The sequence below is a fragment of the Ischnura elegans genome, chromosome 3 (genome assembly GCF_921293095.1).
Source record: "Ischnura elegans chromosome 3, ioIscEleg1.1, whole genome shotgun sequence".
In the NCBI taxonomy this organism is placed as follows: Eukaryota; Metazoa; Arthropoda; class Insecta; order Odonata; family Coenagrionidae; genus Ischnura; species Ischnura elegans.
The window spans coordinates 33,482,413-33,508,520 of NC_060248.1; the positions used below are offsets into that span (position 1 = coordinate 33,482,413).

At 38.8% G+C, this 26,108-nt stretch overlaps 1 protein-coding gene across 1 annotated transcript in view; it reads right to left on the minus strand.

Moving 5' to 3' along the window:
- Positions 1-26,108, minus strand: part of LOC124155644 (1-phosphatidylinositol 4,5-bisphosphate phosphodiesterase epsilon-1-like) — a 359,516-nt gene that overhangs the window by 43,389 nt on the left and 290,019 nt on the right. The window contains exons 8-12 of the mRNA XM_046529648.1: positions 19,688-19,786; positions 15,940-16,258; positions 10,259-10,719; positions 4,078-4,223; positions 1,408-1,666 (exon numbers count right to left, since the gene is read on the minus strand). Of these exons, the coding sequence (XP_046385604.1) occupies positions 1,408-1,666; positions 4,078-4,223; positions 10,259-10,719; positions 15,940-16,258; positions 19,688-19,786 (1,284 nt within the window). The remainder of the gene's footprint in view (positions 1-1,407; positions 1,667-4,077; positions 4,224-10,258; positions 10,720-15,939; positions 16,259-19,687; positions 19,787-26,108) is intronic.

A 26,108-nucleotide genomic window follows, 5' to 3' on the forward strand; every position in this document is an offset into this window, starting at 1 on the left:
AGTTACAAATAGCAGAACTACCGTTTCAAGGCTTACCATAGCGGAATACTATTTTCTCCAAAAGCTTAGTCTCCTGGAGAATTTTCCACGGTTTTATTTATAAACACCACTTCGCGTTTTGGAATACACATTCAAATTAATATTATTTAGATGATGATGATTAATGTCAACGATTCGAAAAATAGAAAGAATTTCGAAAAAAAATCGAGAAAATTACCACGTAGGCTTTCTTTTTCTTCTATGACCAATGGGGGAGACTGATGCCAATCTATCGTAACGCGTAGCAGTTTTTTCTTCTGTGACCGATGGGGGAGAGACTGATGCCAATCTATCGTAACGCGTAGTAGTTTTTTTTAAGAAATAAAACGGCAGAAATTTACCACATATGTTGGACTGGATGTTACCACCACTCACTCCCGATTTTTCGAGCAATCGGTTTTTAATCGAGATAAAACGCATGACTTTTCAACAAAAATCAAAAATTGAACTAAAAGACAAAAAATCCCAAAAATCAAACAAACAAAATGTTGTAAACACAAACGTACAAAAACAAACAAACGGTCGTACAAAAAATGTTGAGCGTTCATTCGAAAAACACGCAAAATGCACATTTGAGAAGTAAAGAAAAAAATCCCAAAAAAATTCACTCAGAATACATGATTGAATTATTACCAGTATACATTTACAAATGTACGCTCATTAAAGTTTTGGTATCACCGCTTGGAATCATTCGACTGAACTTATATTTTTAAGAAATATCGACTAATTGAGATGCTTTCTTCATGATCGAGGGCGTTAATTTCCAATTTTACCGGCCTTTAAGAAAATTCTTTCACTCCGGACTGATAAGGTTATCACAAGCCGGTAATGATGCTCCTAAAATCAAACGAAATCGTCGCGATTGAAGTTTTGAAATCGAATTTGGATCAAAACTCGAAAATCATGGCTCGATCTGGATTTCATCGATCTTTGACTGATAAAAATTAATTTTCGATTTAAATCGAAATCGATTTTTCTCTCACTAGTAGTAAGGACAAATATTTTTAAATGTTTTCTAACGTTAGGTTATATTTACATGGAGAAATTTGAGACCCCACATGTCTCTCCTACACATATCAAGTGTCATCGATGACAAAGAAGCATCTATGAAAAATTTCTCGGGATTCCCAATGGGTGTGGTATAGGAATAATTTACCCAATACCACACCCGGTGGGAATCCAGAGAAATTTTTCATCAATCTAAACGCCGGGAAACCCTAAAATTTTACAAAGAAGCATCGGTAAACGGGAAAATGCCCGTATTTGCAACCAATCACCTCTCCGCCGATGGTGATGCTACGATTGGTCGCGTGAATTGAACGATAGTGGTTCCAGAATTCGACATTTGACTTCAATGTTTTGACTTACCTCTGGTGGCGCCGGCGTGGTGGCTGCGGGCCTTGGCGCCAGGACGATGAGCGACGGCTCGGCTGTGATGAGATCGGTGAGCTCCCGGAGGAAGGCTCCAAAGAATGGAATCGGCTTGCAGGATGGGATGGCCAGGGCCCGCTTCAGCGCCGACTCGTACTGCTCCGGGTTGAGCAGGGAGGCGGAGAGGAACTCCAGCGTTGGAAGGGAGCCCTCCCGCTCCGAGATGGACAGCCAGAAAGGTTTCAGCTTCCCGGACCTGCGGATCAACGGAGAGGAGGCGCGCATTGCGACGGACGCCCTTGCTTCTTGCTAGGCGAGGTATCTAGTTCGCACGAACACCGCGCGTAAGCGCGTGGATTGGGGACTTGAAGGAAAGAACACTTGGAGGTCACCCATGAACGGACACCACGAAAGGGTACGTCGAACAAGGGTACATCAGTCAAGAAAACACTGGAGACAGGCACATTACGTTACGTACGAATTCATATCATAAACTAAAACCTTATCAAATAAATCCTCTTTAAATCACCATAGTATGGTTTAGCCCACTTTCTGGACCAACATTTACCATTAAAATACTACAGAAAAACACATTTAAAATGTAAGTTAAAAGTTCTTTTTTAAGAATTCTACTCAAGAGATTTTCTGTTTTTATCGCATAAAATATGTAATTGGTATCATTCTAATACTACAGGCTAAGGTATTCTTAAAGTTAATACGAATAATTAAAGAAACTAAGAAGTAAACTATTTCCTATAGCACTCATACACTATAAATAATGAAACTTTAATATGATGAGAATAGTAACTAATCACTTAGCCTAAATAATTCCCAAAATGTGTACATCACTCTTATATTATAAATTTTCTATTTATCTCCGCTTTTAAGCTAGATTTTCAATTTATTGACTAATGTTATAATACATAAAATAGCAAAGATATATTACTTCGCCAAAATAAGCAGACAGTGCCGCCCATAATCATGAAACTTACCATGTAAATTTTGAGCTCCCCTGGAAATAACTCGGTGACATACGTTTGTAACAGTAGAATTTAAAAAATAATGCTATCAGCTAAAAACCAGCCTGCGGAAAAAATATTCATAACGTTACTGGTTAAAAACTAGTTCATGATAACTTTAAATACGCTAAAATTCCTTTACAAATTTAAATAGTGCTATTACCTTTTCCGTATAATGTGGTAATATTAAACGTCGATGATGGCAGGTACACCTTCGATCAAGTCTCCGACGCTATTTAGGTCCAGGAGCAAGTAGTTTCCGCCGGCCTACAACTATCCCATTCGGCTGGAGGCCGAAAGAAACCCCTGAACCTGGACCTCAAATGTCGATCAGCTCCGCCTTTATCTCCACCTGGCCTTACGCCTTCTTCGAACTTACAAACGAATGGAACAACTTACTCAATAATACCATATATATAAAAATGATATGCCATAATTTTAATTGATTTATATAGTAAAATACCCATTTGACATTGTATATAGGTGTTTAATGAAATAAGACTAATAAATTAAACCAAGGGTAAGACGGTGACCCAAGAATTTGAGAAGCATGCAGATTACCTTTGATGGTTTTTATAAGACCCTAAAAACATCAAAGATACATCACCTAATGATATGATCTAGAAACTAGTAAGAGCTAAATGAAAATATTTACTTTTTAGAGTTTGAGATCAAGAAATTTCCTCAAAAAGTTTTTTTCTATAAAAAATATTTCAGCGTGATATTTGTATTTTTCGTAGCATCAAACATAAAATTAGCATATTTTTCAAACTAGGAGAGGTAATATTAACGATTTATTATTATTCCATGCAATTTAAACGGTTAGAGGGGTAAAGGCTAGCGGCTAATTGTTCCGTTTTATTAAATGTTACGGTGGTATAACGCTAGAAAATATAAAAAATAAGAAAGCAGTGAATGAATCCTACCAGATGTTGACCCATTATTATGAAAGATTCTGTTTCGGATACGGCATACGTTAGGCATTATACGTTTAGTGCTAATTGTAAAAATTTTGCATGAGTATAAAAAAAAATTCATGTACTTGATATTATAAAATTCATTTTTAATTTTCAACCTAATTAATTCTCTTATCAATAAATAATAAGGTCTGTTTCATTCCCAGCCTCAGTGGTAGTCTTATCATTGAGCTTTTTCTTGACTCTGTGACACGAAGTTAGTAGACCCACCGATTTAAACTTTTTATCCTTTGTTCTATCTTCAGTTTACCCTAATTAAATCAAGTAATATGGAGCCATGTTCGTATCATAGGTCTTAGAAATACCATCCATTCATATTGACCAAATTCCCACCGCAAGGAGATATCTGTGTATTCAAGTATTTAAGTTCGAAGGAAAAATATAGCTTTGATATCGTCCCCATATTACTCAATGCAACCATGCAATATACTCATATTTAATCTTCGTGCATTATAACCTCAATATGAAATTCAGGCGTTAAATAATGTTGTCGATCATGTTTCAACACATCAGAGAAACTACGGACCATACAAAATGTAGCGCTTCTCTTAATTTTTTCCGCAAATTGTCACCGATTTTCGCTAAATACAAAACTAATTAGGGTCCTTTATTTTCTACATCTTTTAACTTTTAGCATCATTATTATTGTCTCCAAGCGACCTTCGACTCACTTAAGCCCAGCCAGAATCTCCATGGCGCCGTTGAAGTTTCCGATGTTCCAGGAGGAGATGGCTAGACGGAGGATGCATGACAGCACGGCCTTCCGGTCCTCGTGGGTTGGCTGCGTGATGATTAGATGCGTCACCCACGAGCTCACCTGCGGCAGACGTGATGAAAGAGGGGACACGTGATCAAACGGTCGAATTGGGCGAGAGGGGGGCAAAGCAAGGAGGATGGGGTCAAATGGGGAATGGGGAGGACCGAGTTGGGGAGGGAGGGGAGGGGAGTTGTCGAACCCGGATTGTTCCTCCCCTCGTCCATTCTTTCCGCTAAATAGATGCTTCGGCAAAGGGTTGGTGAAATGAGGCGCAGGATGAAAGGGAACGCGAGGAACAGGGGGAGATTGTGGCCAGAGGGTTGCGAGACAAAACAAAAACGCGCATGCGGACGACACGCTGGGAAAATGTTAGCATGTGGCTACTCGAGGGACGGCAGCGCTTAGCGTCGGCTTGCGAAACTAACACGTTTGCCTGATTGCTCGGCACCGGCGGTCGCCATGCTGAATTCGGAAATGTAACTTAAGGGTAAATATAAACAGAACCGCCAGACTTGGCGGTGCAGTAACCCGAAAACTGTGGCCACGGTGGCTAACACCGAAACCTTTTGATCATGTAAACAATCGATTAAATAATGGTCCCAGCATCGTAACTTCGTCATGAGGAGATATGAGGAGTTTGCGCTGAACCACTAAGGTAACAATCCTTAGGAGTCGTACGCCAATATCTGTTAAAGTACATGATCGAAGCTGACCATGTGACACCTGAATAACGTCTGTGTTTTATCAAATGGAAACTGGAAAACGTAAGCTTGTCTAATTTTTTAGCATTTAAATACTGGGGTATCACTGCATAGCTTCATATTTTTCTCAGAATTACTTCTCGAGACTCAGTAAGCTTCCTCGATGAGTGATGAAAACCAACGTGCTCAATATTGGACGTCATGCAAAGATGAAAATAATGGAATTATAATTTCCCACAAAGCTTCAAATAACCCTTCAAATTATCCTCATAAATGGATCAAAAAAGTTGCTCTTGGTTAAAAGTTACACCGGAGACAAAAAATATTTTCTAATACACCATCCTTGGTGCGATACGGTGAGTTGATTGCACTTCCAGCATTTACTGCGTGTCATGACTTGAGAGGTTTATTTGACCGAAGAGCTGAAGTTGGGAGATAGGTGACGCTTCCCAATACGAGCGCGGCTACCTCCTTTGTGTGATATCTACCACACTTGATGTTTACTCAGGGATTTCTTTCGCCAGCGTGATAAAAAAACCCGAGGGTCAGCGGTGTTTTATGCCTTCTAAACCTCTGATATCTCTGCCGACATATAAAGCTACACGGAACTGGGCATTGGGTGATAGGGTGTAATTTTTGCCAAATGGATTGCCCAACAAAGGGGGACAACCAACTGAAATCTACCCGCTGAGTCATCGGAGATAAAGATCCCAATAGATCGAGAGCCCTCGTCGACGCCGGAATCAAATGCGCAGTAGAAGTAAAAAAAAGCTTAAGGCTATGGCCTGATGAAAGCTGAGCTTGGTAACATCTGAGGTATAAAGGAACATTATCACAACCGATATATAAAAATTTGCGACCCATTTGTAACAGTTGACACTTCATTAAACTTGCTACTTTTTACGGCAATGTTCATTTATCTCATCGGATCTCATCAATGAATAAGGAGCGTACACTTAAAAAAAATCTTTATGGTAAAAGCGCCGGTAATTTCAATGAAATTGAGCAAAATTCGTTTTGGTGGTGGCGTAAAATGACAATAGTCAATTCGGGACATTACGCCGACACTAAGGACGGTAAAAAACTGAAAGGCTCATTACTAAACGGATCATAAGGTGACAGCAAAATGAAGATCAGTTTGCGTTTTAAAGTCAACCATTTTTATTGGTACTTAATATTAGTTTTATTCATATGAACAGAACGACACAGGCGACATAAAATATCTATACATTAGAACTGGAGATATATAATAGCAAAAGGATGGAGCAAAAATATTGTCCACGGAATGAAATAAATAATGGATGTTTTGAAACAATCTCGTTCTCTGAAGTAAAACGAATTACGCATGCGCTTGTTATACGAATAATTATCAAAAAAATTCTTCAATGTATATAATATAGTTAATTTTAGACCTACAGAAAAATTATCTGACTGCTGTAATTCAGTTTTTTACCCGATTCCAACGCAGGAAATGTGAGGAACGGAAAATCAACTTTTAGTGTTAAGGAAGTATCAGTTTCGTATAGTAATACTATTAAAACTGCAAAGTTAACGAGGTCAATCACTCCTCAACTCGTGATTGAATGTTTTTTCTACCTGTCTGAATACTGAATGGCTTTAAGTTTCACGTTTACCTCTTTAAGTTCAATATCCAATGAAATGCAGTGTACCGATAATTTATTGTATCAGTTATGTGAATGGTATTGTGAAATATTGACTGAGATGGACAGGTTTGCTTAACACGAGTGGCGGTTACTATTTGCAATTCACCTTTAAAAGCCTTATACATTGAATCTATCACTATCGTGATTAAAGGCGTAAATGAAGATTGTGGAAAAAGTGAAACGACTGATAGTGGTGTTTCAGCCGGAAAAGATTGATGTTGGCGCAACACGTGAGGGCCAGGGCACATTGGAAGACCTATCCAGTCGGAATATCCCAGACAGAACGCAAGAAAGAAAACGAATTTTTTCACTCTTTGATCAAAAGCAATTGTCATCCAAACATGCAAGCAACAAATATGACCTATAACTGCACTCTTCTAAGAGCTTACTTAACTAAAAAAAATCTCCTAAAAGTAAAGTATCGACCGGTACGCCATCAATGATGATTCATTTATGCGAGGAATGAGTAATAACGGTATCTCTAACGGTAACGGTATAAATTGTATTTAAAATAATTAAAATAATCTGATAAAATACCTCCAGCACTCAGAAAGAGACGAAATAAGCTTGGTATTGAGAAAGTATATCAGCATTCAAACGAAAGAAGGAGCATGGAATAGCTACACGAAAGTGCATATTTTTGCTACCATAAACTAAGTACATTCAGCATAGATGCGCCGTTGGGAAAAAATGGATAACACAGCCGAATCTCACAACTGGGTAAACGTGGGTCGCAAGATACAAATGCGAAAATTTGTAAGACCTTGAATAAAAAAATTAATTAGCCAGCTCTTCGGAATCTTTATTTGCAATAAATAATAATAAATTCGATGCAATGATTCGTATTGAAGAAGTACTAGAATTTTTAAAGGCATCTAAATACATTAGGGAATGGTCTAAGATCTAATGAAGCGCCGTTTGTGTACAAGTTACTTATATTTTCTGGGGAAATTTATTCGACATGATTCACCTCATAATATCTGTAAATAAAACATAAAAAAATCAAAATGTGGGAGAGATAAATCTTATACAAGTATGGTAAATAAATACGGTCAGTGCTACTCCAATTTACTCGCATGACATAATTTATGAGGCGACTGAAAATAATACCGGTAACAAGCCGGCCCTCGCACAATTCTGGTTTTCCTCAGAATGATGCATTAGAGATTCTGAGAAACCGCAACGTTAATTTATACGGTTGAGGAAAAAAACTGAGAGGCAAGGAGCGTTTGAGGAAAATTTGGAACGTCGACCTCATAATTACGGACATAATACCGTTGGATAACCAGAATAGCTTTCATTAACGTAGGAGTACATAAAGTTTATGCGAATAGAATTTTTCGATAGCCGAGTAAGATAAGCAAGAGCCCATACATGTGTATGTATAATTTAGTAGCCAGACGAATGCATGGATAATCAAGTATCCCGCGACCAGACTCAGATATATACTTGATATCGCCCTAGGTGAGTACACTATTATTATTACAGTATTCTACCGATTAAGGTAGGTTTCCATGGAGTACTAATGAAGTGATCTGGGAGCCTCCCTTTCCTTCCAGCGCTGCCTTCTTCAATTCACTGTAAGCCCACTCCCTGTCAATTAATCTAAAAATCCTATTCTTTTCTTTCCCCTCCCTCGTTTCCCTAACCTTCTACCTTCTAACACCATTTTCAACATCCATTACCATGAAAAATATAAATGGGGAGGCCAGGTCGCCAACGTATTAAATATCAATTTAAATAATGAATCAATGCTCACTTCAGCTTCCCCATGTATTCAAATTCCATAAAAACGACTTTATGGACACTGAGTACCCTGAGAGAGGAACTTACGTAAGTCATTTCACTCGATCATCCAAACATCCAAACCTTTTCTATTTCCTTATAGTCATCACCAAACCACTTTCCAGAACTCATTTCGAATAAAATCAATACAATTCAGGTGTTTCCTCTCAATCAAGTTAACCATTTATCCCTTTCTACATAAAAATTTACGAATATTAATTGAACCAACAGAAAATTGGAAATTGGCTTCCGTTTGGTACAACGAAATAGAAGTTGCAATGTAAACATGCATGAGAAAAGTGAATAAAAATTAATCAAAATGTTGGTATGATTCAAATAAATGAAAATTTTGTTCCAATCGTCATCTGTGATATACCAAAATAGTGTCTTATTAAAAAATGTAAGTACGTCTTCCATGGGTTAATAAATTATTGTGTTTTTAATGCACTCAAATTATGCGAAAGTTATTGCAAAACTGAGAATAAGAATGGAACAAATTTACTCGGTCGCAAGAGCACGACCTAGGTTCGTATATATGTAGCAATACCACCAAAGTAATTGGTTCAATTCCGACTAGAGACGGGTATTTACAGCATAAACAAATAAAAGGGCACCTGTCTGGGCATACGAGTTTTTATGTGAGCACTATCAGCGTGTTCGAGAACCCGTCTGAGTATTCGAGTACTACAAGGTATCTACTGGAATACCACCACTTGAGCACTCTCCACTGGTTGGGCGGTTTATGTGTACTCGACTGGGAATATACATAAATGCGTACGGGTACTCGATCATTCCTGCAAATCCGTGAGCACTCGAGACATCTGCACGATAATCGAATACATACATCTTTTAGAGTTAACTTTGTGCAATCCAAGTTGATCATAAGAATAGTTATGGATACAACTCAAGTGAGAAACACAACCAGTGGTAACGGAAAAAAGTGCAATCAAAAAATTAAATCAAACAGACGCATAATACCCACTACTTCCTTGACCATTACTCAAAACATTTTCAAATATTTTTTGGATGGGCAGGGAAAGATTTTTTTTGGTAACGCGTTCCACTCTCGTAATGCCTTTTTTAAGCAAGGAAAAAAAATGTTTATCGATTGTCACCAGTTATATATCTTGAGTCTATGATAATTTTTCCCATAAAATTGGGTTTTGATATTTTTTACTCAAGTTCATCCAATGCTATTTCCCCGGTGGCTATCCTCTACTACCACATAGTCTATTCCTTTTCTTCAGGAGTTCAAAGATATCTTCTTCTAGTGCGTTGAGTATTTCAGTAACTCTCTCGGTCTCTCAATATTTCTTTAGAACATACCTTATCTCTTGTCTACGAAAATAGTTCGGGTCTCCCACTGGTATTATGGCAGAATTTTCATGCATAAACCCAAAACAAATACGCCTAGCGTGCCTTCAGAATACTTCGGCAGTCTCCCATTACAGCAAAATTGACGACTTATCAAACATTAACGCTGACAGGAAGTATTATCGCGGTTCACGAGCAAGGCGGGTAAGATATGCACACCGGTAAACTTCAGCTGGCTTCACTTCAAAACAGTATAACCCTCACCAGAACATGTATCATTGTGATAAGTGCAAATAAATTGATCAAAATTACGTTTAAGATGAAAAATCATAATTACGTATTATGTATATCTACTGAGTGATAATTACACTGGGTCTAAGTGCCTTCGAAATACTTCGGCAGCGTCGTATTACACAAAATTGACGGTTTATTTAACACGCACGCGAACGGAAAACAACAAACTCAGTTGATCTATATGGCGAAATGAGAAATACAAACCGGTAAACAGGCTTCAGCTGGCACCACGCTGAAGCACTGATATCCTCTCCAGGAACCTATATGAACCCAATACACTTCCAACAATCACACCACAAGCACACAAACTGTAACTTTCACACCCTCTGCCACTCACCTCCGTGAACCTCCGCACGAGCGCGTGGACAGACTGCTCCGGGGGCGGCAGCGGCTCCGCCGTCCCCTCCCCATCCTCCTCCTCCTCCCCCTCTCCGGGGGGCGACTGCTTGGCGGCCGCCGCCCGCGTGGCACCCGCCGCCGCCGCGGCCGCCGGGGGCCGGTCCGGCGGCCCCGCGTCCAACGTCACGTGTCTCAGGTAGTCCTCCGGGGGCGCCTGTCGGAACAGCTTCCTCTCCTCGTCCGCGAGGCGCAGGGCCACCTCCTCCGGGAAGTGGAGCATCCGCTGCAGGGACTCCAGCTCCTCCGCGTGCTCGGAGGCTTCGAGGGAGGATGGGCCGCCGGCGGACGCCGAAGACGCCGACCACGACGAGGATGTGGCCGGGCCGCTCCAGCTTCCCCTGGCGACGCCCGCGCCGCCGACGCCACCCACCTGAAGCGTCAGCGACCGCTTCACCAGATCTGGAATGGCGGCGGGAGGCGTGCTGCTATCTGCGCACCGCACCAAAAGGGTATATGCGGAGGGCTCGCCCACGCCACCACTCGTCTCGCATCGGAAGGTAACCGACAACTCTCTTTTGTTTCTCTTATATTTTTTTATATATATCTCAATATTTTATCATATGTACTGGTTATCTTTTTTTCATTTTTCCTTTGTCTACGGATATTATTTGTTAACGGGTCAGGGGAGAGGTGGAGTGATTGAGTTGTAATAAAAATGTGTACATGAAGGGTAAAAATGGGTTAAAATGGCAGAAAATCAGGCACGGAAGGTGGAGATCTCTTAAAAAAATCGCGATGATTATGCTTATATATAGGTGCATGTATTTTTTTCCACATATGGCTAGGTACATGGAGCATGATTAGGGGGAGACTTTGGGTTGAAAATAGATATCAACTCAGGTAGGGGGGAATTAAAAATTGATAAATAAAATGTGCAAATACATATTTTTTCCTCACACCTGATGGCTTGGAGAGGGGGGGGGGGGTTCTTTCTTACACCTAAAGAGGGGTTGAGGGAGGGGGAAGATTATTCCCACTGGAGGGGGAAGGGAGGAAATATTCAGTTTTGTGGCAGTGGAGAGGTGGGGAAAATGATAATGGTCGTCGGGGAGACTACGATTCCGATTGCTTTCGTAACAATGGCTCTATTATGCAGTCGTGAAGGCATGGCATGCCCATTTTAACGACCGATATTGAAGGAATAGATCAGTGATCGGATTGCGTGACAAACAAGAGATGGGAGGGAGGAAAACTGGCAATTAGTTGATATTATCGCTTGCAGTAACTCAGTTTTTCATTTTTTCACGAAGGAAACGGGAAAACTGGAATAAATTTAGTCAGCCAATAGCTGACGGCACACGCGGATTTAAAATTTTGAGTCTTATCTCCTCCTACATCCGGAAGAAAACGAACGTACACTTACAAAATACGGTTGATGATAACGCTATACTTGCAACAGGATCACTTGGAAGTCGGGACTTAGTTTATTCACATTACGAAAAAATATAACCATACTTAATCGATTTTAGTGGATGAAACGAATCGGGATATTTTAAATGAATGATTATGATAGGAATATTTAAGGTTTAAGGGGAAAAATATTTAAAACATAATTTTTTAAAGGTTTTAAGTGGACCTGTGTCCGTAATTAACTATAAGGTATGGTTGAAGGGTAAAAAAAATAGCAAGAATCTTCTGTTTACAAATGTATTAAGGAGGTATAATTCCGGAGGAGGGCTTTTTAGAGAGTTCTGTTATACATGTAATTAGGGATAGGTTTAACAAATATATTTGAGTGTGGATGCGATAGACACAAATAACAATACTTTTGATTTCAGTGGTGGCCCGGCAGATCTTAATTTACACATTAAAATAAACACTCATGCATATGTAGCTCACGTAGTTTTTTTGGAAGAATGATAGATAAATATAACATTTTACAGAATGAGGAACATTTATTGAAATAATTTAAAAGTATAAAATTTATTTAGGAATATAAAAAAACCCATTTGATATATTTTAACGCGTCACTAATGATCTTACCCAACGGCGATTTTTAATGGAAAATGCCAAAAAAGCATTCCGCACGAATTGTGTGAACTGTTCAATTAGGTAAAATAGAATATTACTTTTAAGGTTTATTCATGATGTTCTACATGTGGGTGTTAATGCATTTAGCGGATAACAATATACGACATATAAAATTTGGATTTTATACTTCAAGGACATTATTTCTTTAATGCTATTCCCTTCATTAAAGGAATGGAAATATTTTAAGTTTTTAAAAAGTTCTTGAAAACAGTTGTCTTAAATGGAGTACTTGCAATGATATCGCGTTTTTTTTATATAAATCCCCAATCAAAAGATGCTGGTTCATAACTTACTTTAAGTACTGAAAAATGGATCTGATATCTCTGTTAAAATTACGTCTTTTATATAGATTTAAATGCGAAAATATCTGAAGTAAGTAACAGCAATTTAGCAGCGTAGATACCTTGAAAGTAGTGGCAAGTTCATTTTATTCTTCAAGTAACTTGCAGTATTTTTGAAAATACTATCGGTATCATACACCATCGTAGAAAAGTTAATAATTTTCTTATAAATATTATACAAAAATGAATTTATTTTCGCAGCTAAATATATAATCAATTTTTGCAAGTCGTGGTCAATTTCTTCCTACGTCTAATTCAATTTGATAGCCGACCAAAATTACTATAACGATAAAATATACATTTATGGTCTCGGACACACAAAAAGTTAAAAAATTGATCATTAAGCCATGGAAGTTCAATTTTCTATAGTATAATCAAAAACTTCTTTTCAAAGAAAAAACCAGAAAATGCCACTGCAATTCAAATTAGAAAATATTTTTTTTTACGTGTAAACTTTAGTAAAAATGATTATGATGCCCTGTAACCCATGTATACACACCCAAGTGGTATATTTAATCAACGACGGGATTAAATTAGTGTTTAAAGGTGTATCGAAGTATAATTTCAATTAACTGCAGAACATGCTAGATTTAACTCTTGAAAAAGATGCATATCACGATACATTCACTGAACTGATGCTGATACCATTAATTAATTATCGTTATTGGTGGAAGTTAATAAATGAAATGACACCGCAGAACATAACAGCAGAGCCGTGAAGTAGCAATCGCAGAGGGAGCAATGTGGAGAGTCTTTGAAGGAAAAAGAGGAGAGGGAGATAGAGAAAAAAGCGATTATGCATGCAACGATAGCTGCCGATTTAAATTGCATCGCATGAAGGACCCAAGGAAATGCCATGATTGTGACATTTCCACAAGTTATACGCAGAACATTCAATTTTTTCCCGAGTGCATGAGTACTCAAAAAGAAATATATTTTGACTACGTTTAAAGACTTGAATACATTAACAGCTGCAAGAGTATACCCTTAATTATTCAGTCAGGCGCAATATTAACCACGGAATAATAAGGAATTATAAATAATTTAAGGAAAACTATACCCGTTATATAAATCGTTTTTTTTTAAAGAAATATTTCCTTCCTTTCACTGTTGTTTTTCTAGCTATAAAATTTATCTTAGGTTGAGTTAGATAATGACAGTAGTTGTATCCTGACTGTGGTAAACATCGAAAATTTGTCAGTATTCCGATAATTCCAAGATGGTTGTTTACAAATGAAATCAAATTTATGGTAAATTTATCGTTCCTACAGTGTTTCTGTTTCGGAAATGTCTAGAAAAAAAATAGTTCCAGAAATTTCGCAGCAACCGGTACAAACTCATATATCCTGCTGAGAGCAAAGCAAACACAAGTAGCTCCTCATACTGCATACTTTCCGCATTCATTTGCAAACAGCGTGAAGAGCAAGTTCCCGCTAAAATAGATATTCCCAACGAGAACACTGAATGAGGGTTGGCATCGAAAGCCATAATTTATGGACGCTATACAGCCTGCGAAATATTCATCACGGTCTCACATTATGTTCCCCTCTATCGTCAGCCTCGTGTATCTCTTTGCGCTTGACCTTGTTCCTCCGGAATATTAAATACGAATCGTAATGAAACAAGCTGCTGAAGTACAGAATATAGGAAACTGATATTGCCGTTTAAACGCGGATTCCCCGCTATTTCGCCATTTGAATGCACGGCCGAAAAGAGTTCGGGATCCGGTCTTAAAATTGGAAAACCGTTTACAACGAATAACTGACTGTATATTTCGGGAAAAAAAACATATGTTTGATTCTTTGACTTTTTAATTTAATTAATGTGAGAATCCAGTCCCTATGCGCCAATTGCGGCGTTCATAGGCGGATTTAGGGGGGAGGGGGCACGCTCCCCCGTGACCACCTCCTCCAGACGCAAAAAAAATAGACAAAAATTTTATACGGTTATCATTACTTTCGATTTGTTTTGTGTACTACGGAGCCTCAATCATTTAATTTAATATTATTAACTTTCATATTAAAATAAAGAGAATATATTTTGTACAGTACTTACTGTATCTTTTTTGTTATTCTCAAGTATGAGAAGATCGTTTTCCTGTCAGGCCCTTGTGTCTCCCCCCCAGAAATAATCCTGAATCCGCCCCTGGCGGCGTTTGTACTAAACATTAGCGTAGAAATTGAAATTATTGCAAACATCAGCGTGGCATTTGGCCGATTTTGGATTGAACAGGAAAATTAGCGTAAAAATTTGCAAATCGCAGTGTAGTAGTATTTTTTTTCATGAGCTTCTCATCCGTGTTTTGTTAGCTCTAATCATGAACCATGGAAAAGACATCATAGAATATAAAATAACATGGATATAATATCGAACGGGAAGATTAACTTTGGATAAGATACGAGGTGTATTCAGAAAATAACGGGAATTTGAGTTTTTGAAAAAAAATGTTTTTATTCGTCTACGTTATTGTTGCCGCATTAAAAACAGTTCCAATTACATTATATGCAACTGTGCCAGCGCTTCTTCCGATCCTCAAAACAGTGCTCAAATATTTTTTTTGGAATAGCCCGAAACACTTTTCAAACTCAATCTTTGAGATAACCTTTAGATCTGTCAGGGATTTATTTTAATATCATCTATACTTGTAAATCGACGGTTCTTTAATGTTCTTTTTATTTTTGGAAAGAGAGGAAAGAGTTGGATGCTGCAGTATCCTTATAGTATTGTTTTTGGCCAAAAATTCCCGAGCAAGCAATTAAAAGTGAGCCTAAAATCGCTACGCCCATAAAAACACGCATAACCTTAGCGGCTGCAACGGGCAAAGTAACGAATGAATACAGCTGAAAATTTCATCATACTTCAGGGACATACATACCAACATAATCAGAAAAATTGGCTTTCCAAACTTGCGAGAAATTAAAAAAAAATACTTTCCGCTATTTTATAAACACACCTCTTATGCGTTTAAAATATAGCTCAACTCAATTTTAGTCCCTCGTGTGCAGCAGTTTACTGATTGTAGTTCTGGAGAAGAATGATAGATGGCGTCGAGTGCGCGTTAAAGTTTTTTCTATAAGGCTGTGAAACTAATTTTTCATTAAGTTCTGAGTTTAAATTTATTGCTAATTGCTTATATAAACCGACCTTGAACACGAAAAAAATTTAAGTCCCGCCTCCCAGCCCCTCAAGATATTTGAAACGGTTTATATTGCTGCATTGCATCGTCCACGTGTTTTGGAGTGCTCACCCTGCTGAGTAGGCAACCGGGAGAGCTGTGTCTGTGTCGAGGCAGCCGGCTCTGCGGCGATGGCGGGCACATGAGGAGGCTGTCCTCCTCCTCCTCCGCCTCCTCCTCCTCCTCCTCTTGCGGGGGCGGAGGCGTGGGGGCGTCTCGGGGGCAGGAGGGCGTGCTCCTCCAGGAAGGTGGCGTCCAACTCGCGCAGGATCCGCCAGAGGGCCAGCCCCACCTCCCGCATCGTGGCCACAGAGGGCACGACCAGCGACCACCGCGCCCCGCGGAACTCCAGCTGCAGCCTGTCATGGGAGCGGCCGCCGCACGTACGCCACTGCGCAGAGGGAGAAAGAAAAATCATGCACACTCATTAAATGGAAAAATGGTTTCAATTCTCACTCTCTATTTTAAGTGATGCCCAAATCCCTAAAACTATCCCCAATACTCGCAATGATATCTCTTGCAATCATCATTGGATGCAAATTTTTTAGCACCTGATGATGATGTGATGCAAGTCAATCGAAATAGTCGTGGGAGAATGTAATATTTCGAAGCCTGCCACATGAACGGCAGTGAAATATATATGAATTGCCATTAGGGAAAAATCTAGTACCATGATCCTCGTAATATTGCCATAGGAATTCAGTTATAGGATAGCTTGCGGGTCTGCGCAGTGATCCAAAGGTCCGTGGTTCGATTCCCAGTCCAGGGGATATTTTTCTCATTGCAATTCATGTATACGTGTGGGAGAGTTGGTGAAATGAAAATTAATGGACAGTACGATATCTTTGTTTATCATTTAATATGTTTGATGATATCTCTCCGGAAAAAAATGATCTCACTCTAATTTAAGGATTGAGGTAGTGATAGCTCTTAAAGAAGGCGCAAGATTCTGCCTTCATAAATTTTGAGAACTTTTCCTTTGGCGGATCACCGTAGCCAGAAGTAATTACTAACCCAAAGCACTCTATAAAACAAGTTACTTTTTACACAGTCGCGCGCACGCCTGCAATTTACACGGTATGTTTATTCACACACGCATGAAATTCGTCACGAAAAAATCATATGGCTTGTACGGGATTCAATTCCGGAAATCTATATTGCCGGTTAGATATAACGGGCTGAGATTTGCCTCGAAGAAAGATAGCTTGCTTATATTTGTAAGCTTACCTGACCGTAAATCGAGAGTTCTAGGTTCGAAACCCGACTAAACCAAATGATTTTTTCACGGCAAATTTCATCTACGGTGTACTTTCTAGTCATTTAAATACTTTAACACTTGAAAATTTCTACGCCAATATCAGTTGAGCGTTTTACGTAGGTATTACAGAGGAAAAAACATCCACAAATAACCGCGAATTATAATCAAAGTAAGAATACCTAATGAATTTACTACTCCTGTGTAATCTTTATATTACCTTTCTCATGCCATAAAACAAAAGTAAAATATATTAAAAAATTACCATCGTGAGAAAAATATGATCCATTAAAATGTCGTCAAAACTCCTGCCATAAAGTGTGCAGGACGGGGTGAACAAATCATAAATGTTACCTACCTAATAATCTACACAATCAGTTTTTTAATTATCTTAAGCGAAGGCCACAGCAATAGCTTTCGAGAAAAATACCATAGAGAACCACCAAAAGAGTCTCATGAAGACTCACAAATGAAGGAAAGATCCTGGACGGTGAATCCAATGAAACAAACACTAGGCATAGTTACGGCAGTGACGAAATAACGCACTCAGATCTAGAGCTTGCGAAATCTTACCGGTGATAGTATCCGGCGCAGCTTTCAATGAGCGAATGATATATTGTCTCTTTGCGCGTGTTCATTGTCGATGTAATCCCGCGATGGAAAAGAGGGAACATGCAGGTCTATAATTTTTACAAACTGAAAGGACGCAGCGCGCACCACTTGGCCAACCTCACGCGGAGAGGTGTTTGGTAACTAAGCCAGGAAAACACTTCGTCTAAAGGAAATTCCAGAAATTGCAACGAGAATGCCTTATGCATGCCAGGAGGGTCGTCGCTTTTTTACTATAAGGCGCCGCGGTCGGCATAAGTGATAAAGACAGGTGTTCAGCAATCTCAATCTGCTCATCTAGAAAGTTAATTGATGGCTCTCTTTGGCATGCAAAGATTCCGACACGTAAGCCGACACGGGAACGCGAAGGTACTAGATAAAAAGAAAAAAAAATCAGCGAATTTTATTTCTCTTTGCGTAACTTGTGCATTCAATTAAAAAACGCAATTTAATTAAATTCTCTGGTAAAGCAAAGTATAGAAAGAAAGAACGTCTACAGTGAACTTGTAACAGTTCGCTCAAACAAGTCGAAGCATACCGATCAAAGATTGAAGTATGATCTTCAAATATATTTTTTCCTCCAAAATTAGTTGAGTTCAGATATTATACGATAAAACCTAAGGGCATATTATTGAGTTTTAGTTCATCTACAGAACATTTAGACAGCTTTGTAGTACCGTAGTGATTTAGACGCATCATCAATATTGCAATGGGTTTTACGCAATGAAATTGGTTTGCATTGATCAAGTTTCATGAGAGGTTGAAGAGGTGTTTGGGAATGTAATTAATGCAGGCTTTTTCCTAATGCTAGACAACTTAAGTAACGATGGGCATGGAATGAGACCTGATGTGCGGAGCAGCCTTTTCGTCCAGCTTTTGTTCTCTTTGCAAGGAATTTTAAATAAACACCCCTCAATATCAGGATCAATACAATATTTCACTAGCAATGTAAGAAACTGCATAAAACAAATACAGAATGAAACAATTACATCTGGTGTATTTCTACCTTTTGTGAAATGATGCCTAAATAGTGAAACAAGATTATTTGTTTAATATTATCTTTTTAATGGTAACCGTGAAATCATAACCGCTAAGTACAAGATCTTATTTTGTGTATCTCATTCTCTGTGAATCCATTTTTTAAGAGAAAATAAATAGCAGCAAAAAATCGCTACTCCCTTCGCTGCCACCTTAATGATTGTATTTATATTTAATTATATGGTTTTTTGCTGTATTTTTTGGTTATTATGATTCAAGTTGAAGCGTTCTCATTTAATAATTTTATTTCCCTGAGTAACACTTGACAGGAACTGAGAGCGATAGGATTTTTCAATTCTGAATACGTATTCTGCGATCTCGACATCCCATAAATATTTGCATTCGGATTTCCGATGTTTTACGACAATAGTGCAAAATATATACTTGATTTGCCCTCATAGACGTGAGAATATATATTTAAAAATAAAATTCGTGATCAGCCTCTCAAACCGATAAAATCTGAACTCTCATCCAGATTTTCTGCTTTATGAGATTTTTCTGATATTTTTTGTGCCAGTATTCGTGAAAATATTTTATTTTTTATTCTATTTTATTCCCAAACAAACAAATACAGCTCATATTGGCGATTTTACATCGGGGCATTCAACAAATTTAACAACTACACGTACACGAACAACCATGCCCTGGACAGAGGAAATCTACCCAGGCGGGACTCGACCCCGCGACCTCTGCTTTGGCAGGCGAGGACGTTACCCCGCCGCCACCGAGACCGGCATTACAATTTTGAATTTTTTCAAAGACCCGAGGTCAAATTAGTAATCAATGACCCTTGGAAGCTATAAATAATCTAATTTTGTTACGATATGTTGCCGTTCCATACTTTCTAGAGTTCTGGACCACACTGTTGAATTCGATCTCGGGCGCAAAGGACGACGCTTGATGGATGCACTCACTCACCTGAACGAGATCCGAAGTGTTCTGCGACTTGGCGAGCGCCTTGGTCTTGTTGTCCAAGAGGACGATCCTCTCGGCGCCGAGTCCCAGAAGACGAGCGGCCTGCGAAAGAGGACACAAAAAGATAAGCGATTATGATTATGAGCGTGATACATAGTTCCCAATTTCTAGACATAACCTTAATGTATGATTCTATTGACTAACCTCCCGAAGAAATGCTAACATGTGAGGAATTATTTTGGTGGGGATGAGGGATTTTATGACGAGATACGTGGGAAGCGTTTTAAGCGTAATGAATACATGCATATTAGTTAGGAGAAGAGGAAGAAGAGCGAGCTCGAGGTATGTAGAGGAAATCGGAAATTGAAATGTAATTTCCCAGTATAATAATAAATTTCCTATTTGTTAAACAAACACAATAAAAAACAATACGTAACTAGCTGTCCCGCACCGTAATCTGCCTATGGGTAGCCACACCACGAAAAGGAAAAAATGCGATGCTGCAAAAGCAGCTGATTAACAGCAATATTCATCATAATACACATTGAAATTTATATATTGCACACAAAATTTCTGTTGTCCTCACGAAAGACCCCCATGGCAAGAATCTACAGGAAGGCATTGGGAAAAAGAAAATTAACAGCTCTCACTTTAATGGAGACCACAGGCAACTGATCAGTGACGTGTGCTTACCAAATCATGGAAATAATCTTTATTTGTGATGTTGTAATGCATTCATTGACCACATTCTCCAAAAACTAAATTTGAATGCTAAAAAGTGAAGAATCCTTTCGGTGGGTGTGGGGGATCTCAATAGAAGATGCGATAGTCATTTTAACGTAAAATTCAACCGTTCGAAGTCGTGAAAAATGATAAGTACTGCTGTAGTGAGATTACACTTCTATGAAGGCATAAAGATGGCAAATTTATTTAATGCTCCTAAATTAACACGATTGGAGGAACCTTAAGACACATAAAAGCAAGAAACGTTGGAGTTATAACGCCAAAACTCCCCAAGCCATCCCTAAAGCAACGAAATTAGTAAAAATAAGACGTAAAAAGACAGGCATAGCACAGAAATAAAGCATTTGAGTGAAAGGGACATTTAATGAAGACATTGGGGAAGAAGTAGTGGGTTGCAAGTTTACGGCGTTCATGAAATATAGAGTAATCGTTATTGTCATGATGAGATAATTAATAAACACGGGGATTCATCCGAGAGACCAAAAGGTTACCTCAATATTACTCCAAGCAGAAAAAATGCGGGTTGCTGTGAGAGATAACACCGACTGAAGTAACACTACTTCTGATTTGACAGCTATAAGCCGAGTGACCGGTAGAAACGACAAAATACGTCATTTCCGTACGCGGCTTGCCGACTTGTGCGACTGTGCGAGTGGAGATTATAAAATTGGAGGGGCGGTCGGGGTCTATTTCGGCTCATTGCGACGAGAATAGTTCAACGTGAGTTGTGACAATGAAAGGGAGAGTGCATAAGGAGAGGAAAAAGAAAAGAAGGAGAGACTCAAATGCTGACGTCAAGACGCAATATGGCTGCCAATTATTATGAGCCGCCAAAGGGAAAGGTAGGTCACGGTGTTTTTCATTGAATAATATCTTTAAGTGGACACGTTTTCCTTCCTACATGATTTTATCACCATGGGGACGGAGATCATATCATGGTATTTTTCGGCCGAATGAATTATTAAATTAAATTTCAGAATTGGAATGTCCTCCTTCCGAAGTTTTGCCCTTCCCTTAGTGGAAATGAATCATCAATTTTTTTCCAATTCTCAGAAATTTATTTATTGAATGTTTAGGCAGTAACCAGTGACTAAATGATGAAAAAAGTTTGTTCCTCAGCAGTAAATGCAATCAAACTACGTTAAACAGAAAGTATGAAACAGCAAGTATTGAAGGAAAAAAAACTCACTATTGAGTTTCTCCCATCCCAATAGAGACAGACTACTAGACTTAATTAAATATAACTTATCCGGAGACTTAATTAAATTTGCAAATTTTTGTTTTATACTTAGCTCTCAAGCCCTTCGATTAATCCGGACATTCCCAAAATGGACAAATGTAAATACTTTCTGATGAAATCCATGTCTCCAAACATCTGCGATTATTTTCAGGTTACTTAGATCTACCAATAGATATTTTTAAATCAATAAGTTATACTGTCCTGTGATTTAAAAATTTGAGTGATAATTTGATATTAATTTATTCAAAAATGAATTTTGCGAACGTATTCTCCATATTTAATTTTGTTTCAACCTGCATGCAATTATTTTTATAAAATAATATAAATTGAAATGTACGTGTAACCGATTAACAAAGTTGGCGTGTTCAGTGCAAATGCCCTTGCATTTTGATGCCTCTGCCCCACAGCAGACCTCTGAGCATTCGTTTCCCTTAGGAAAAAATAAATAAAATGAAGAGGACGCGGCTGATCTTTCAGCATTCTTGGCCAGCCGTTTCCCTTCGCTTAACTGTGCTTCCTCCTTTTTCCGATGCGCAGCTTACTAACAGCTGACGAGCGGAACGCGTTCGCATTGCACGACACGACGCCCACTCGCTTCTTTCCCGTCCGCGCCTTAATGCACGAAATTTCCTCTCTGGCTCGATCACTCAAAGACATCGCCTCGATCGCCTTCCTCTTCCAATTCCTAGCCCGTCGCATCCTGTGCATTTGCTAGACGAGAGACAACGCTTTTACCATTACATTCTCGCTTGCTTCCTCCCCCAACTGCAGTCCCCATGGGACTTCCAGAAAGGAAAACGGTCTGTTTAAAAAGGTGATGTCACGATTCGTGACGGACGTGTTGAAGATGCTGCTTTTTCCTGCTCATTTCCTTTGTTTTTACTTGCTTTATAGCTGCCTTTTTAAGCAACGTGCTTTGTCTATTTATTCATTAATTTTCTTTCCGAGTTCAAATCAAAATTCTATTGAAAATTACGCACAAAATTTCAGGTCTGAATTATAGCTATCAATTAAACTGATATTATCTTACATTATGACTCAAAAGCAATTCCACTTAAAATTAACCTAGAGTGAAATAAAGAAATCACACGCTGTTCACGGTGCCCAGAGATACTGACATCTTCAATCATGATTCCTAAGGGATTTCTGCATAACTTGGTTAGGTACATATTTTTAAATTCTTCAATACTTTTTCGTTAATAAATTCAAATAAACCCTGTAAAATGCAAACAGACAATCGCGGAAGATTTTAACTTGTTAATCAGGATCAAAGATGTCTTCATCACACAGGTACACATATGTTTAGCAAATATTTAATAGGAGTTTAAAAAATGTTTACCAAAACTTATGCTGGAGATTATTCTTTTGCTACCTTTTCATAAAAATTCGAGCATCATAAATTTCTATCTAGAGATAATTTTATAACGTTCTCTAATTCCCTTGATTTATATTCACGGCATCCTATCAATGAAAGCACGGGTTATTTGTCGTTCCATCAGTTTCGTAAGATATCTATCCCAATATAAGTTTTTCACATCTTGTCTTGGGTCATAATGATGTGTACGGCTTAAAAATGCAACAATTAAATGTAAAAATAGAAATAACGCGTATTTTAATTAATTTGCGAAGCTTTTGGCAACATCTACGGCGAACTTGTGCACAGGTTACCATTAATTTGAATCGCTGATCATACATTTGAACAAAAAGAAGAAAAAAAGAAAAAAATGGCTTCGATTTTTTGCAAGTGAATTGCAATTTTTAAACTTAAGAAAAGGAGCTAAATATGGCGCACTTTCTTAGCCGAAGTTTATATGTTATAAATGTCTTCCTCGGCATGTAATAAATAAGCCTGTAGAGAGACAGTTTGTGCTTTAAAAAACACGTCTATACTAGGTGAAAATTCGATGAACGTGATCTATATGGACACAAGTTATAGCTTCACACCTGAGCTAAAACAGTCACAGTACTTCACACACAAAAATATGCGTACGAGGGCATTTACACACGTAACAAATGTTGAAATATCGAATGGATGGCTCATGACGTTTCTCCTTGAGCATTACCCTGACAAGTCTCTTTGAAAAGATAAGTAAATATGCAGGGTGTGCTTACTGAGCCAGTTTTCTCTCCGAAATCCTATTTTCATACATGCCATGAGCCTCATCGTTGCACATCCTTTTTCTATTCTCTGGCACTGAAATTTCCGTTCATGTTCGCCTGTGTAGATATTGGCATGTTCCTCCCCTCGGGCTCAGCATTAAAGATCCATCTCTCAGCTGTCATCAACCCTTCACTCCATCCCGTCTTCGACTTGACGGCCATTATATTCCGCCACGTGCCCAGGGGTGGCCGCCTTACATATCGGCCCGATATGCGAGGAAAGACAGCGGGTATTGACGTTCCTCAAAGCGAAGATGGTGGAGGGGTTTTTAATGGACATTGGGTTCCAAAAACACATCTTACATCTACCTTAAAACCATTAACCTTATAGAATGCCATCCCCGGACCAAGAATTCAAAGGATGCCCTACAACGGATACGAGGCATTTTTATTTTCAATAATAATTATGCACAAACTGTGTCGCTTTTTACTACCTTTGTTGACCATTGTTAGCGTTCAGGCAGGGCCAAATTTTGCATAAGTCTAGTTAGGCTTCAGCCTAGAGCCTCAAGATTAAAAGGGGCCCACATTCAAATTGTTATTATCAAAGTTAAAATTACACCATTATAGAAACGGTTAACACTAAAAAACTGAACCTACAGCAAGGAAAATTTCACATATGACTGGTAAACACATAAAAATGTATTAGTTAAGATAAACGCTTTTGGCTCGAAGGGTCTCAAAAGTGGGACAGTCTAGATCCTCTTCTCATCTTAATCCGGCCATGGGTAAAGGCTCTCTTGGTAAATCTGACATTGCATGTTGAAACACATTTCGGTGGTAAGTTGCCTAAAGGACTTATTAGTTACTACACGGCTCATTAACACGTACGAGTTAATATGTGAATTGATGAACAATTTTAGTGGACCGATGCAGAATATGTGTGAATGCTCAAACCCGATCAGGACAGGTCGTATTTTATTTTAATGCATTTGCACAATTTGGGTGGATGCATTTTGCGTTCATTCACACGTTCATGCATTTATGCATTAACTCGCACGGTTTAATGTGCCGTGCCTTTTTGCAGTACTCATCCTTCGCACATGAGTTCATTCTACAGGGCGACCAAAAAGAATACAAGCGTAATTACAAATTTCTGATTAGACTCTCCGGCCTTAAGCTGTTCACCCTTCTCCAGACACGACAAATAGATGTGAACGGATAAATGGGAAGGTGCTGACGAAATTTGGAAGGGAATAAGCAATTATAAATGAGCAAAATAGGATTTCAATCGTAATTAAACTTGCTATGCTCACATCTTCAAGTAGCTTGCCAGTTCTGATAGAAGAATTGACAATTTTTGGAAGGAAGCCTTGAGAAACTAATGACGCTTTACACTGTGCAAAGCTGATTCAATAAAGATGTCTACATGACACCAAGGTAATCATTTCTTTTGGAGCTGAGTCATAAGTAAGGATCAAATTAAAACAGTCCCCATTCGTATCTTTCCCCCATTCTTCGCGAACATCCTTCGTCTTCCTCCGCATCTCTTTACGGCTTTGGTCTCCGCCGCGCGGCGATTTCCTCACCAAGGAAGTGATCGCTCAAGCCTTGTTGATATTTTCCCACGCCTCCTTCCCGCTTCCTTGTCTCTGCACTCTGGATAACCATTCTTGCGCTTCTGTTTTCCTTCTTTCTACCGCACGGGCATTGTTCGATTGCATGGCCACGCAGCCATTACGCATGGCTCTATTCGGCGGAGATGGGAGTTATGTAATGTGAGCGTGTATCAAAACAGACCTCCACATCATGTCCAGATAAACAGGGAGGTTCTGAGATTTTCGTAATGCCAGAAGATTATTCCTGGTAGCAACGCATGACTAGATAAGCCAATGGTTCCCAAACTATTATATTGATAGGTAAATGCTGATAGTAAACATATATTTCCAGAATTGGGGGTCGGTTTTGCTTACCTCCAGACGTACTATAATCTATTCCATTACTCATTGTCGTTTGTCATTGAAAAGTTTTAAGGATAATCCTTTAACCATTAGCTTAGATTAAAACATTTCAGTGCTTTGCAAATTTTGAAGCTGAAATTGAATTTTATTTAGGCATAGCTGTGTTTCCCCACGAACGCGTTCCAAAAACAGCCCTTTGCGCGTAAAAGCATTTCTTCTTGTGAATTACGGCATCTTGAATTGCACATGCAGCATTTAGACATGTAAGAATATGCTATATTTAGGTCATTTTGAGTGGTGGGGTTAGCTTAATTTTCGGGAAAATGCTTACGTGCGACGTCAGTGCATCTCAATGGCTACATGCAGTATTTATCCTCAT